Source organism: Dermacentor variabilis, unplaced genomic scaffold, assembly GCF_050947875.1.
Source record: "Dermacentor variabilis isolate Ectoservices unplaced genomic scaffold, ASM5094787v1 scaffold_18, whole genome shotgun sequence".
Classification (NCBI taxonomy): domain Eukaryota; kingdom Metazoa; phylum Arthropoda; class Arachnida; order Ixodida; family Ixodidae; genus Dermacentor; species Dermacentor variabilis.
The window spans coordinates 2,846,405-2,859,869 of record NW_027460346.1 but is presented as its reverse complement, the minus strand read 5'-3'; the positions used below and the strand labels follow the sequence as shown (position 1 = coordinate 2,859,869).

General features: G+C 45.5%; 1 protein-coding gene across 1 annotated transcript in view; it reads left to right on the top strand.

Moving 5' to 3' along the window:
- The first annotated feature begins 212 nt into the window (after positions 1-212).
- Positions 213-13,465, top strand: part of LOC142568347 (uncharacterized) — a 127,360-nt gene continuing 114,107 nt past the window's right edge. Inside the window, exons 1-2 of the mRNA XM_075678350.1 lie at positions 213-552; positions 1,076-1,335. Coding sequence (XP_075534465.1) covers positions 213-552; positions 1,076-1,335 — 600 coding nt within the window. The remainder of the gene's footprint in view (positions 553-1,075; positions 1,336-13,465) is intronic.

Below are 13,465 nucleotides of genomic sequence, written 5' to 3'. Positions count from 1 at the left end.
GGGAGGCAGAGACTACGCGAAGGGCTCATGGACATTTCCCGGAAGAAAGCCGCCACGAACTGGTGCCTGCCTTATACCTGGGTTGCACGTGACGTCAGTTCCGGCTTGCAAATCGCGCGTGCGCCATCTTTAAGAACGACCGCGTCTGGCTGCACGCTTATACCGCCTACCGACGCGCCTGAGCTTGATGTCGTTCGGTTTACCTTTGCGGCATGACGAAAGAAAATTTGCATGCGCTTTGTCCATCATACTCTGAAGAGCTCGTAGGACCCACTCGGGCACGTTACAGAGCGAAGATCGAAATGTGTGACGGCATCGACCCTTATGAACTGTGCATCGGCAAGAACGCTACGCCGAAAGTCGACTTGCTGCCCACCGTGACGCATGCCGACATCGTCAATTACTTGGTGCTTTCAAAAAGTCACGTTACTTTGCAACAGATGAAGGCGTACGAATCCTTAGAAGGCCATAATTATTTTACGAGCGGATGGGTCAAGAGCGTCGCAGCAAAGCCGCTGGCATCAGAGCGTGTCATCGTTTTGAGCGACGTTAGTAATGATCGATCGTTAAGCTCCGCATTTTTCTTATTTCTCCACATTTACGCTTTGTGTTCCTGTAGACAGTATTTGATTTGTTTCTTTTTGTTGTTGTTGAGCGAAACCATTTTGTTGCTTATGCACGCGTACAGCGGCAACATGAGAACAAGTGAGCAAGTGGTTAGAAAATAGTGCATAAATTGTTAACATATGACCAGCAAAGCATCATTACTTTCACAACTGTTAGAAAAATTACTTTCACAACTGCTTGGTTTAGAGCGAGCTTTTCTGAACCTTGTAAAGCGCAAGTGAAACCACGTTGCTTCTGCCACATTTTGTGGATAAATTGGCGTAGCACCACACAGCAAACTGTTGCTGGTGCTCAGAAAAGTGGTCGTTTGAAAAAAGAGTATTTTCTGAGCTCATTTTATTCGATATTTCACATTTCGAAAACGGTATTGGCGGAAATCAGTTTGTTTGACATTTCACATTTCAAAAACTGTATTTGCTGAAATCATTTCGTTTGACATTTCTGGTCGACCACTTTCAGCGCCTGCGGGAGGTACCCCTTAAAGTGTGGATTCTTGCCAAAGCAGATGGAACTGTCGGGACAGCGCATTGCACGCGCATGGCAGGTGTAGGCGAAGCGTGCTCGCATGTTGCTGCTACACTTTTTGCCGTAGAGACAGCTGTGAGGCTGAGGGACTCCACTACTTGTACCGAAAAGAAAAATACATGGCTGCCAGCGCATAGCTGGAATGTTGAATTCCGAAGGCCAAGGGAAATTGACTTTTCTTCGGCAAAAGCAAAGAAGAAAAATATGGACAATATAAACAGTACTATTATTGGAGATGTAGCCCCTTCATCACATAGGCTGCGGCCAATCCCAGCTGCGACAGATGCAGAGCTAGAACAGTGCTTTTCAGCAATAGCAGATGCAGGAGTGACGCCAGCGTTGTTTACTCTGCATGAAAAATATAGCTCTTTTTTTCATCCACCACGAGCAAAAGAGCCTTTACTTCTTCGAACCCTAATGTGTGAAGAGGCCGCCTCTGAGGATCTCCCTGCCCTGGTGAGCCGAGCCGAAGAGTTTTTGAAAGAAATGGTGATAATAGATGATATGGTGCAGCATGTCGAAGCCGTAACAAGAGAGCAGTCAAAATGTGCAAAGTGGTTTGCATTTAGAGCTGGACGAGTAACAGCTTCAGTTATGAAAAGTTTGTGTAGGACAAACGTGGACCACCCGTCAATAAGCTTGTTGAGAAGAATCTGCTACCCAGAGTAAAAGAAGTTTTCACCTGAAGCCACAGAATGGGGACTCAAGCATGAAAGTGCTGCCCTCTCCACGTACCAAGCAAATGCAGTGCAATGCCACAACAATGTGACACTGAGAAGGGCAGGTGTTTAATTGCCAAATATCCCCACCTTGCAGCATCCCCAGATGCTATTGTCAGCTGTCTATGCTGCGGTGAAGGCATTATTGAAGTAAAATGCCCTTATTCACTATAGTACAAGGACTAGAAGCAGCATTGAACAACAAAGATTTCTGTCTGGAGGCTAGTCCAGAAGGACCTCGCTTAAAGAGGACGCATGAGTATTTCTACCAAGTACAAACACAGATGGCGATGTGTGCGGTGAAATACTGTGACTTTGCCGTTTGGACGCCAACCTCTGTACACATTGAAAGAATAATGAAAGATTGTGCATTCTTTCGAGGAATTCTGGAATTGGCAACACGGTTTTTCACACATGTTGTGCTACCTGAAATGTTTTCACAATATTTCACCCGAAAAAATACACCAAAGGCTGGCATTAGTGCTCAAAGATCTGTGTAATGTTACTGTCGAGGCCCAGAAACAGGAAGAATGGTGGCATGTGATGGGGAACACTGCCCATACACATGGTTCCACTACACTTGCATTGGAATGAAGCGGGCACCAAAGCAGAATCACTGGTATTGCGCAGATTGTGCTCAACTGAAGAAAGCTTAGCAGAGTCCCTGGAACACAAGCCCCATTGCAAGCTTTCATTAACCTGTTACCATGAGTTGCTGTGTGTCAGCAATTGCAGAAGATACTTCAAATCAGACTTGTAGCTGATGAGGGATTTATTGCATGGTGACAAGCTCTCATCACATACATACAAATGGTATGGCAAAGATCACATGTGGAAAAGGAAGAAACTTCTAAAGAAGTTTGGCCACGTAACCAGTGACTGCTACAATGCTCTCCTCGAGTGGCGCTATGCACCCCGAGATGGTGTCTTGTGATCTGCTGTGCAATGTCTTTTGGAACACACACCGAAACAGAAGGTCATACTCATCCGTCACACATGTGGGGACCAATCAAACTATGCTATGCCCAAGTACAAGCTAGGCGAACGACAGAAGGATTGGAAGACAACTGTAACTCTCAATGTCCATGGACTTTCCCCTTCAAGTTGCAACGGTGGTTTCAATTACATTTGCCTTTGTTGTGATGTGATGCAGATTTCAGAGCTCACTAGGCAAGACTGCTTTGTCAGTGCGGTATGAAGAGAAAGTTAGCTTCAATCAGTATATCACACTGCCAGCAATAAACAGTGGATAGTTAGCGCCCGTCCTGTGGTATGTTTCTTTTGTGTGCTTGTTCCTTAGTGCTGAATGAGTGTTATTTGTTTATTCATGCTGTCAGCATTGCCAAGACAGGAGTTGCGATTACAGAGCAACATAATATAGAAATACAAGGTGAAATGTTAGAGGCTCGTGTGCTGTACACTGTCAGTGCACGTTAAAGAACCCCAGGTGCTCGAAATTTCCAGAGCCCTCCACTATGGCGTCTCTCATATTCCTGAGTCGCTTTGGGACGTTAAACCCCCACAAACAAACAAATAGCGTAAAATCAGACATTTGATAATTCAGGTCATAGAATTTAGGTTAAAAAAGTATAACAAAAAATTTGAATAAAATTGGTTTCCTTGATACCATTCACAAATAAAGTCATACTTTAACCAGAAGTAAGATCCGATACATCAACGTATCATCGCATCAGTAAGAATACAAATAATTTTTCAAGCAAAGCAACTAGAATCAATATAGTGCTCCCGGACAGGTGCAAACACCAAACAATCGATTGCAAGAAATATTAGGACCAAATTACATGTTATGCGGGTCACAAACATACAAATTCAAAACAGTCACAAGTATTACGCAAGGGCGTTTTCAAAACTTTTTAGGTCGGAACACTGAACAATCTCTTTTGGTAATTTATTCCTGTCATCGATGGTACGAACCAGAAAATAATTTTTGAAAGAGTCTTCTAAAATCAAGCAGTGTGACATGTTTGGAATTTTTTGTTCTCCTGCTAAGAGAGAAATGGCAGCCTCTATGCTGAGTGCAGTAAAAAAATTACAGGTAAGAAATTTGTTACAAGTAAACATATTTTGCACAGTATACGCAAGAATAGCCTTTTCCAAATATCGTGCATACTCGGCAAGCTTAGCTACATGGCTCTGGATTTGCAGGAGCAACGGATTGACAGAAATTTGTCAGTGCACAGCAAACGTTGACGATTTTATCTAGAGGTATGAACTGGTCGCATACTCTAGTGACAGAACGGATTTCATTATGACATACTTGTTACGAACCAAGCCGATCACCCTCTCAACGTGAATTCTGACATTTGCAAGATTTCTCGTTGCCTCGACATCCACTGCTGACAATCGTATTTTGCCTTTGGTGAATGCAGGTATGTAGAGCTTTCCACAGTACAAACCTACACTGTCAGCAATATCAAAGCCTCTGTCGGCCAGTACCACATCACCATGAGATAAATGTTCAAGAATGCCGCAGTGTTCAGTAATATGTTTGTCAGGGGTCCTCCCTCCCCAACCATCGTAAATAAAGGTGATCGCTCCCTGAGGATATATTCCTATGACGTACTTGGCTGTATTGCTAGATTTGTACTGGGACCAAGTCTGACATCTCGGTTGCAGGGATGACGGTCGTTCAAGCTTGATCTCTAAGCAGTCGACTATGACCGCTACCTTCTCTCCGAATGAGTCAAAAAAGGCTTGATGCATTGTCCTCCTTATTGCATGCCTTGAGGGTCATGACATGAGAGGCTTCAGTCTGCAAAATGCAACATGTCAAATAACCGACATACGATTGATTCTGATATGTTAAAGCGGTAAGCGAGGTCCTGGTATGGCAGGTTTAACTTCAGCTTCATTACAAACACTAAAAATTCTTGAAACTTCCCATTGCGTTTTGAGGTGTGTGCTTAACAAACGTCTCTAGGAGATTGAACACAGCCATTAGAACTACAAAATTTGGAAGACCTGTGTAGAATGACACTTTGTTGGGGTCTTCACGCAAGGACGCTTCCACCATTTCCATTTCCTCTTTTTGCTTTTTCACCGTGGCCAGCTCAAAGGATAGTTTGCCGTAATCTTCCTCTGGCAATTGGAGGTCTCTGCACGTGAGCTCAGTTAGGACTTCTGCCTCTGGAAAAAGAAACAGATCAGCAGACTTGTCTGTCAGTGTGAAACTCAGGACATAATAAAATTGAGAAGCCTTTAGACTAACAAACTTGGGAATTGTATGCACACGAAGCTGTCGTTGTAGTAGATTCCAGAATGGGGCCCATGGGAGTGGGCTCATCAGGTTCTTGTTCCGAGCCTGTGGCGTGCTCAGGGGGTGTTACAGGCCTCATGGACTGCTTGTACACTGCAGCAGCATGTGGCCTATTCTGCTGTCGCCGTTCACACCGCATGTAACGCGCGGATGCAACCACAGTAATACGGTCATAACGGCCGTGGCCTAGCCGCAGACTCGGTGCCTAGTCCGGATTTCCATCATCCATCAAATTGGCAGGCTTTCCTTTGAAAGAGCACATATGCAAATGCGTTACCTGCACATGTACTGTGCATTAATTGCAATGTAAAGCGCACAGTTGGCAATCTACAGAGCTTTGACGAGCGCTTTTAGAAAAAGCTCGTCTGAACGCCGCGTGTACACAACCGGTAGCAGGAAAGAGAAGCGGCCAGGCGTGTTAGCTATAAAACGGCGTAATCTGAAAACGATCCTACTTGTGACGAAGCTCAGCCACACAGCACAAAGCCAGCGCACAGTTAGCAATCTACAGCGCTTTGACTAGCGCTTTCAGAAAACGCTCGTCTGAACGCCGCGGGTAAACAAACAATCTCGGCAGCAGGAAAGAGAAGCGGCCAGGTGAGTTAGTGTTATAAACGGCGTAATCTGAAAATTCCTTTACCTTTGACTAAGTGAAGACCGCAAACAAATCCTTTCTATTTATCCTGGCCAGCCAAACGCTCCGGCGCTGCTCAGACAAGAGCCTTGCTCGTTTACATTGGTTCTTAATAACCGCGGGCAGACTAAACAGTCCGATGTGTGGCTGTGCCTTGTCTTTGGTAGCAGAAGAATCACGTCTCGTTGTGCAGCCAAAAATGGCACAAATTGTCATCGTGAAGCCAGAATTGTCGGCCTTCTACTACTGCAGAGTACACGACCCAGCACGATCTCTGCAGCAAGTGTTCTTAAACATGGCGGTTTCCGGTTTCCTGGCTTGCGGATGTGACGTTCATGCAACCCATGTATACTGAGAAACAGAGAAGACCAGTTGCGAGTGACAGATCTCCTCTCCCATTCCCACGGCCAGACCCTCCCTCCAACTTTTCTTGTGGTGCCGCCGGTCCGATATTCCGTCTATGACGGTGTTGTTTGTGCTTCTTGATTGGCTGTCGTGCTGGTAGGTTTGACCTGTGGGTGATGGCTACCGACAGGAGGGGGGGTTTGATCTGAGGTGTTATAATGACGGTCCGGAGAGAATAAAAGCTGTTCTGCGCCATGGAACCGAGGCTCATCTAGACGCCCGTTGCTAAACACGTGACCTTTTTCTGTTTTACCTATTCAACGATGTAAATAACTTTTGTACAAGTGCCAGTAAACCTGTTGGTTTACAGACAGACAGACAGACAGGCAGGCAGGCAGGCAGACAGACAGACAGACAGACAGACAGACAGACAGACAGACAGACAGACAGACAGACAGACAGACAGACAGACAGACAGACAGACAGACAGACAGACAGACAGACAGACGAAGAACGTTAATGAGGTCCTGAGAAGCGCTGCACTTAGACCAGCACCGCGGGCCGCTCCCACGTGGGGACGGGGAGGCCTAGCCTCACCGCCGCATCGTGGGCTCTTGGACAGCCCGGAGTTGTGGAAGAAGCTCAGAACTCTTGATGGCAAAGCTCTACTACTCCTCGGTGACTTGATCTGGTTCCCGTAATGAGGGACAGCTCCGGAGCATGAGGTCTGAGCTGCTAACCGACCGGCAGTCCGAGCAGGTAGACGCGAAGGCGTCCAAAGCAATAATGCTGAGGAAAGCTAAACTGGGATATGACCAACCCGAAGCCTCCGCGACGCTACCATATGAAGCCGGGTTCGACATAACATATAGCGCCGCAACAGCGTTCAGAGAGGCTTAGCTCGGCAGTCCGATAGGGAGTGGTTTCGTTTGGGAGAGCTCACTCAGCCATATAACATTCAATGCATCGAACTGAAACTTGTGCTCATCGGAGTATTAAGGCCTACAGGTGCGCAATTTTCTGCAAAAGATCCCCGCTTGGTTGGTTATGGTGCCCCTGCGCCCGATACGCGGGGTCCAGAAATAGCGTGAGGAGGCCCGGGAAGCAAGATAGAGAGACATCAATTCGTGCGCACTCGAGTACGGCGGCACCATTACGAATAAAGAGCGTGCAGAATTGCAAGGTTAGACCGTAGGACCCCCACTAGATGTTTAATAAGCGAATCGTTTAAACTTTCTAATGCGTGAATGGGTGCCATGCACTTCACTTTGGTATTTTTGTGTACAGGAAAGAAGGCATTACTCGATCATTCCGGTGTCTCGTGTACAGATGGTGTCATTTTCGCGCCACGCGTGATGCAATCGGAGGTAAATTTAGCCTCACACACGGCGTTGAAAGAGGTGTAGATCAGCAGCACGTTTGTCCATCCGAGCAGGAAACACCGCGTTTGATTGAGCTCGCAATGACATAGAGGGTATAAGTTATAGAACTGAAGCTGGTGCTCATCAGGCCATCGTGTGTTGTAAGGCCTACAAGTGTGCAATCTGTTGCAGAAGTTTCACGCTTCCTCGATTATGCTGCCCCTGCGTTCCACACGTAGGGTTCACAAATGGCACGAGAAAGCTGGGGCAGCAAAGCAGATGGATATCCACCCCCTTTGAATACAGCGGGACGTGTGTTCTCGGAGGCCATGTCGGGCGCTACCATTAGGGGGTAACTTGAAAGCGACACTTTAAAATGTTTTAAATGTTTTAAAGCGCTTGTCTTCGTTTCTTCTTGTGTCCTTATTTCGTTGCGTTATACAGATTGCTTTCATTGCCTTTTCCTTCGACTTTCCCGTTGCCGCCGCTGCTGCTGCTGCTGTGACTTTCTGGCACGCCGCGTCGGGGGTGGTTCAGAGCATAGAAGGAGCGCGACAGAGAAGAAAGGAGATGCGAAAAACTCGTTTGGACCTTTGCACCACGTCGAGTGCGTACAATGCCCTCTGGAGCTCCCTGGACGTCGCCACATTAGCCTCTTTACAGGTGTAATTACAGGTGGCCCTCCGCAAAAGCATTGCAGAAACTGCAGTGCTTACCTTCCCACTAACTCGAAACTCCAGAGGGTAGCTAGATAGAATGGTAGAGAGGAGGGGGAGAGGAACCAGAGAATCGGTAGAACTGACGCAGTCGCGAAACGAGTGAATAACTGCCTATCCACTCTCCGCTCGCTGTTCGCATACAAAGGGGGGGAGTGAAGAGGGTAGGAAAAAGGTAACACGAGAACACAGCGAAACGTTACTACAATAGACACGACAGCGGTTGCTGGGAAACTGCACAAACTTATGTTCAAGGTACGGTACGGCACGTTTCTACTATTTCTGAAAAATAAATACCCTGCAAAAAATTGAGAGAATGTTAAGCTTCGCCTTTAAGAGTGGAACTCGATAGCATTCAGAGATCCTGACTGCTTTTCACGCTCCCCGCCAACTGCAGCTCATGTAACCGTAATGTTTAACGGAAAACGCTGGCGCCGAATGCTATACACGACGGCGAGCTTTCTGGTGGAAACGGCATGCGATGGATGGATGGATGGATGGATGGATGGATGGATGGATGGATGGATGGATGGATGGATGGATGGATGGATGGATGGATGGATGGATGGATGGATGGATGGATGGATGGATGGATGGATGGATGGATGGATGTACGGATGGATGGATGGATGAATGACTATTATGAGCGTCCCCTTTGGAACGGGGCGGTGGGTTGCGCCATCAAGCTCTTGCTATTATACTTCCTAATGTCCTACCTAAGCTAAAAAATTAAAATAACCACTATGAACTCCCAAAGCCAAATTTTCTGGCCCCCTATTGCGAACTTTGCTTTTGTGCGTCACCGTTTTTTGTCGTTTCCCTACTTTTCTTCCCTAATCTTCCAATTGCCTCTTACTAATCTCTATTGCGCACATGTCTACTTTTCCACTGCTCTCGCTGAACCCAAGGGCTTCAAAGAGGCCAGTGGGGCCTAAATCGACCGCCGGGTAGACGTTTTCACATTCTAATAAAACATACTCCATAGTTTCCCTAGCTTTACTGCTGAAAGCCCATGCTTCTTCTTCCTTCTTATATCTCGCTTTATAGGTGCTTGTTCTAAAATAATGAGCTCCCCTTTGAGTTATCATAAGTTGTTGCCTTCCTGATTTCGTTTTTACCGCCAAAGTAGTTACTCATGGCAGGTTTCTTTTCCATTGCCGCCACCCATAACATTATTTCAGCCTCTCTGACTTTCCGCTTGACGTTCTTTGTTGCTGTGTTGCCCACCCTAGGTCGCATACTTGCTGGTAAGCTTCCTAGTTCTTTCCTCCACTGTGAACCAACGTTTTTCCTGTACAGATACCTCAACATTCTCCCAGCACATTTACTTTTTTCCATATTCCTCAGTCGTGCTTCATACTAAATTTTACTGCGAGCTTCCCTCACTTCAAAACTAGTCCAGCCCACATCACCCTGCACAGCTTCATTTGTAGTCTTCCCGTGAGCGCCCAAAGCGAGGCGACCCACTCACCTTTGGTTCCCATCGAGTCCTGATTGTACCCCTGATTTAAAGCAAACACCCACATTTCCAAAAGTAAGTCCTGGAACCATTACACCTTTCCACATACCTCGGAGCACCTCGTGCCTATTGTATCCCCATAGCGCTCTGTGCTTCATTATGGCTGCATTTCTCTTCCCCTTCACTGTTATTGTTTTTTCCTGTGTTTCCATATATCTATTGCCTTCGTTTATCCATATACCAAGGTATTTATATTCTGTTACCCGAGGTATTTCCTGGCCCTGTATCGCCACTGTCTGTTCACTGTTTTCATTGAATACCATAACGCCTGATTTTCTAACACTAAATTTCAAACCTAAATTGTTGCCTTCCTGCCCACAGATATTGGCCAGACGTTGCAAATCACTTTGCTTGTTAGCTAGCAACACAATGTCGTCCGCGTAAAATAAACCTGGAAGCTGCTGCTCTACTACTGTACCCGCCTGTTTGTATGAAAGATTAAAGCCGATATTACTTTTCTCTAGCGCCCGCTGCATCCTCACCTTGTACATAATAAACAGCAGTCGGGATAAAGGGCATCCCTGCCTCAGTCCCTTGTTGATAAGAACGTTCTCCTCGCTCCTCATCCCTTCCCTTTCAACGCAAACGGTATTTTCTAGCTAAATCTCCCTCAAAAGCTGTCGACAATCGTCACCTAAACCTTCCCCTTCCAGAACATCCCACAAAATGTTACGGTCTACGTTGTCATAGGCTCCTGTAATGTCTAAAAAAGGCCACATATAACGGTCTGCTTTCTACTTTTGATATTTCAATACCCTGAATAAGAACAAATAAGTTATCATCCAAACGCCTACCTATTCTGAAGCCATTCTGAAGTTCTCCCAGAATTCCGTTATTCTCAGTCCATGCTTGAAGCTTTAATTTGATTGCCTGCATTGCTAGCCTTTATATTGCCGAGGTAACGGTCAACGGTCTATACGAGTGAAGTCTACCTTTGTCCCCTTTACCTTTATAAATTACATTCATTCTACTTTGTCGCCAACTGTCTGGTATATCGGTCTATCTTTTAAAGTTTCTTCCACTGCTTTCACCAGAGGTTCCTTACTTTTTGGTCCTAGTTCATTAAACAGCCTAACGGGAACCTCGTCCAGCCCTGTGGCTGTTCCCTTAGGAATTTTCTATTCCGCTTTCTTCTAGTTAAAATTTGTCAGCACCAGCTCCTTTTCCACCTGGATCTCTTTCATGTTCTGTTTTTCTTCAAATACAACCTCGTCATTGCCTTAGAAAGATTCGGCTGTTATTTTTCGGATGTAATTTGTTGCCGCTTCTCCTTCCAGTCTGTTTTCATCTTCGTCTAGGATATGTTGTTGTATTGTTGTTGACTTCCTGCCTAATAATTTTATGGGGTTCTAAAATATTCTAGGTGCGGCTTTCTTTTTCTCACGTATTTCTGACAACCTACGTTCACTTTCACCTTTTAATTTTGCTTGCACCAGTATTTGAAGCATAGATTTTTTCTCCCGGTATTGTTCCCATTAATTGGTTACTTCATCCTGCTGCAACTGCGCCTTCTTTGCCTGCCTGTGCTCTCGGTATGCTTTATGTCATTCGGCGATCGCTTCTCGTATCTCCCTGTTCCACCAGCTTTTCGGGTTCTTTTTTTTCTTTCGAACGAGTATGTTGTTTCTCTTTCCGTATTTCTGTCGTTATTACACTTAGAAGCTCACCATATTCCCAGTCTTTATGTGGCCGTTTGCCAAGTTCTTCCTCGACTCTAGTGACTATATTTATTGTTTGTTCAACGTAGAAATTTGGACTGGCCATTTTGCACTCCTTGCTCTCTTTCCCAACTACATATCCCATTTTCAAAATGATGCGTTTATGGTCACTCCCTATGCTGCTATACCCTTCCTCATCGATGACCATTTCTCTCAACTTCTCATTAATTCCTTCTGTCATCAGACAGTAATCAATGGTTGATTTCCGGTTTCCCACTTCCCACGTGATGCGCCCTTCACGCTTAGTCCCTGTATTCACGATAACGAGGTTATGTTGCTCACAAAGGCCAGGCATTGACGTCCCGTTGTTGTCGGTATAGCCCTGTTTGTTGGTATTCATGTCACCTAACAGGATAATTTCAGCACCATTCCCGAAACCCTTAATAAAAGTGCTTACGCATTCCACTAACTCTTTATTCTTCTCTGTGCAATTATTTCCAGTCCACAAATACGTAATGCCCAGCCAAGTCTTTTCCCTCATATTGTACCTGATAACCACAGATGCTCTTGACATTTTGTATTTATTCTTTTCCATTTGGCTCCCTGATGGATGAGCATTCCGACTCCCCTTCCCTTTCTTTCCAACTTAGTTCTGTTGCACCCTTTTCAAACATAATTCTCAATAACTGGCGGCTCTTCTGAGTCTCTAAGGTGAGTTTCTGTAACCGCACACACCCCTATTTGTTCTCTATTTAACTGCTCCTCAATCTCTGCCCACTTTTCCTTTCTTCTGCCGCCCTGCATGTTTATGTGACCTATTGCATGGTGAGCTCTCTTTCTTGCTTTCCTACTTTTTATGTTATCGACGGCGATGCTCATCTGAGGTTTCCCTAGGGGACCTTCATTACTACCTACTCGGGCCTCCTGAGCGCCCGTAGGCCCCCTAAAGAAGCAACAGCGCGACTACCAAGTCGCCAGCCCACTTCTCGTGCCAGTGTGTAATTGAAGTGGATCCCGTCTCGTTTAAAACCACCACAACTTCTCACTTCCCCGTTTAATTCGACAACCTCGAATCCTTTCTCTTGGCCCATATTCCATATCGCCTCATTAGCAGCGACTACGGCTCTTTGTACGTGACTGTCACGTACAGGCACCTCCGCCACCGTGCACACCACGATCTGCACCTGAGGGGACAGCTCGCGCAAGTCATCCACCCCCTTCGCCAAGCGCTGGGCTAGTCCTGTCCCTTTCCTGTTTACGACGTCATTTAGCCCACGTGATACTATGACAAGGTTGCGCACGTAGGCATTTTTCGCGAGCTTTTCTTTTCCTCGCTCCATGACAGAACCCAGTGTCCGCCCTGGAAATGTCCCTATCGCCACTCTTTTATCGTCTTTCACCCTCGCCACAATTTATTTATTTTATTTATTTATTTAGGAATACTGCAAGCCTTAGAAGGCCCAGGCAGGAGGGGAAAGGTACATACAAAAAGAAAACACAATAGATTGACGAAGGAGTAAAAAAAAGAAGCTCCGGAAAAAATGTAATAGAAAGTACAATTGCATAATTAGTAAAGCACCTCTAAATAATGCATAGAGAGTGGCAGATGCAAATTGAAACGCTGTTTCACAAGCACAATTTCAAAGCACAGGAAATGTAATAGAAAAAAAAGGAGGAGTGGATAATTCAATATTACTACAACGCGTAAATCAATAAATATTGCACAACGATACAAATTGAAACGAGATTTCGTAAGAACAAGAACTAATATTAGATGGTAATAGACGCTATTGAGTCAGTGCTGAGAAGTTTGTTATAGGCTAGGCTGTTCCATTCCGTTACTGTTCGAGGGAAAAAGGAAGACATAAAGACGTTGGTTCTACCATTATAAGGCGTTAATGATGCAGCGTGGCGATGTCTTGTTCGGCGGGCAGTAAGGGGTGTTATGTAAGGTTCGGAAGAAAGAGATAGTTTATTGTTACTCAGCAAGAAGAGAAATTTGAGCCTGTGAATTTTTCTTGTTAGTTGCAAAGACTGAATATTGTGTTCAGCCATTAACTGAGTTGGAGAATCACTTGAGCGAT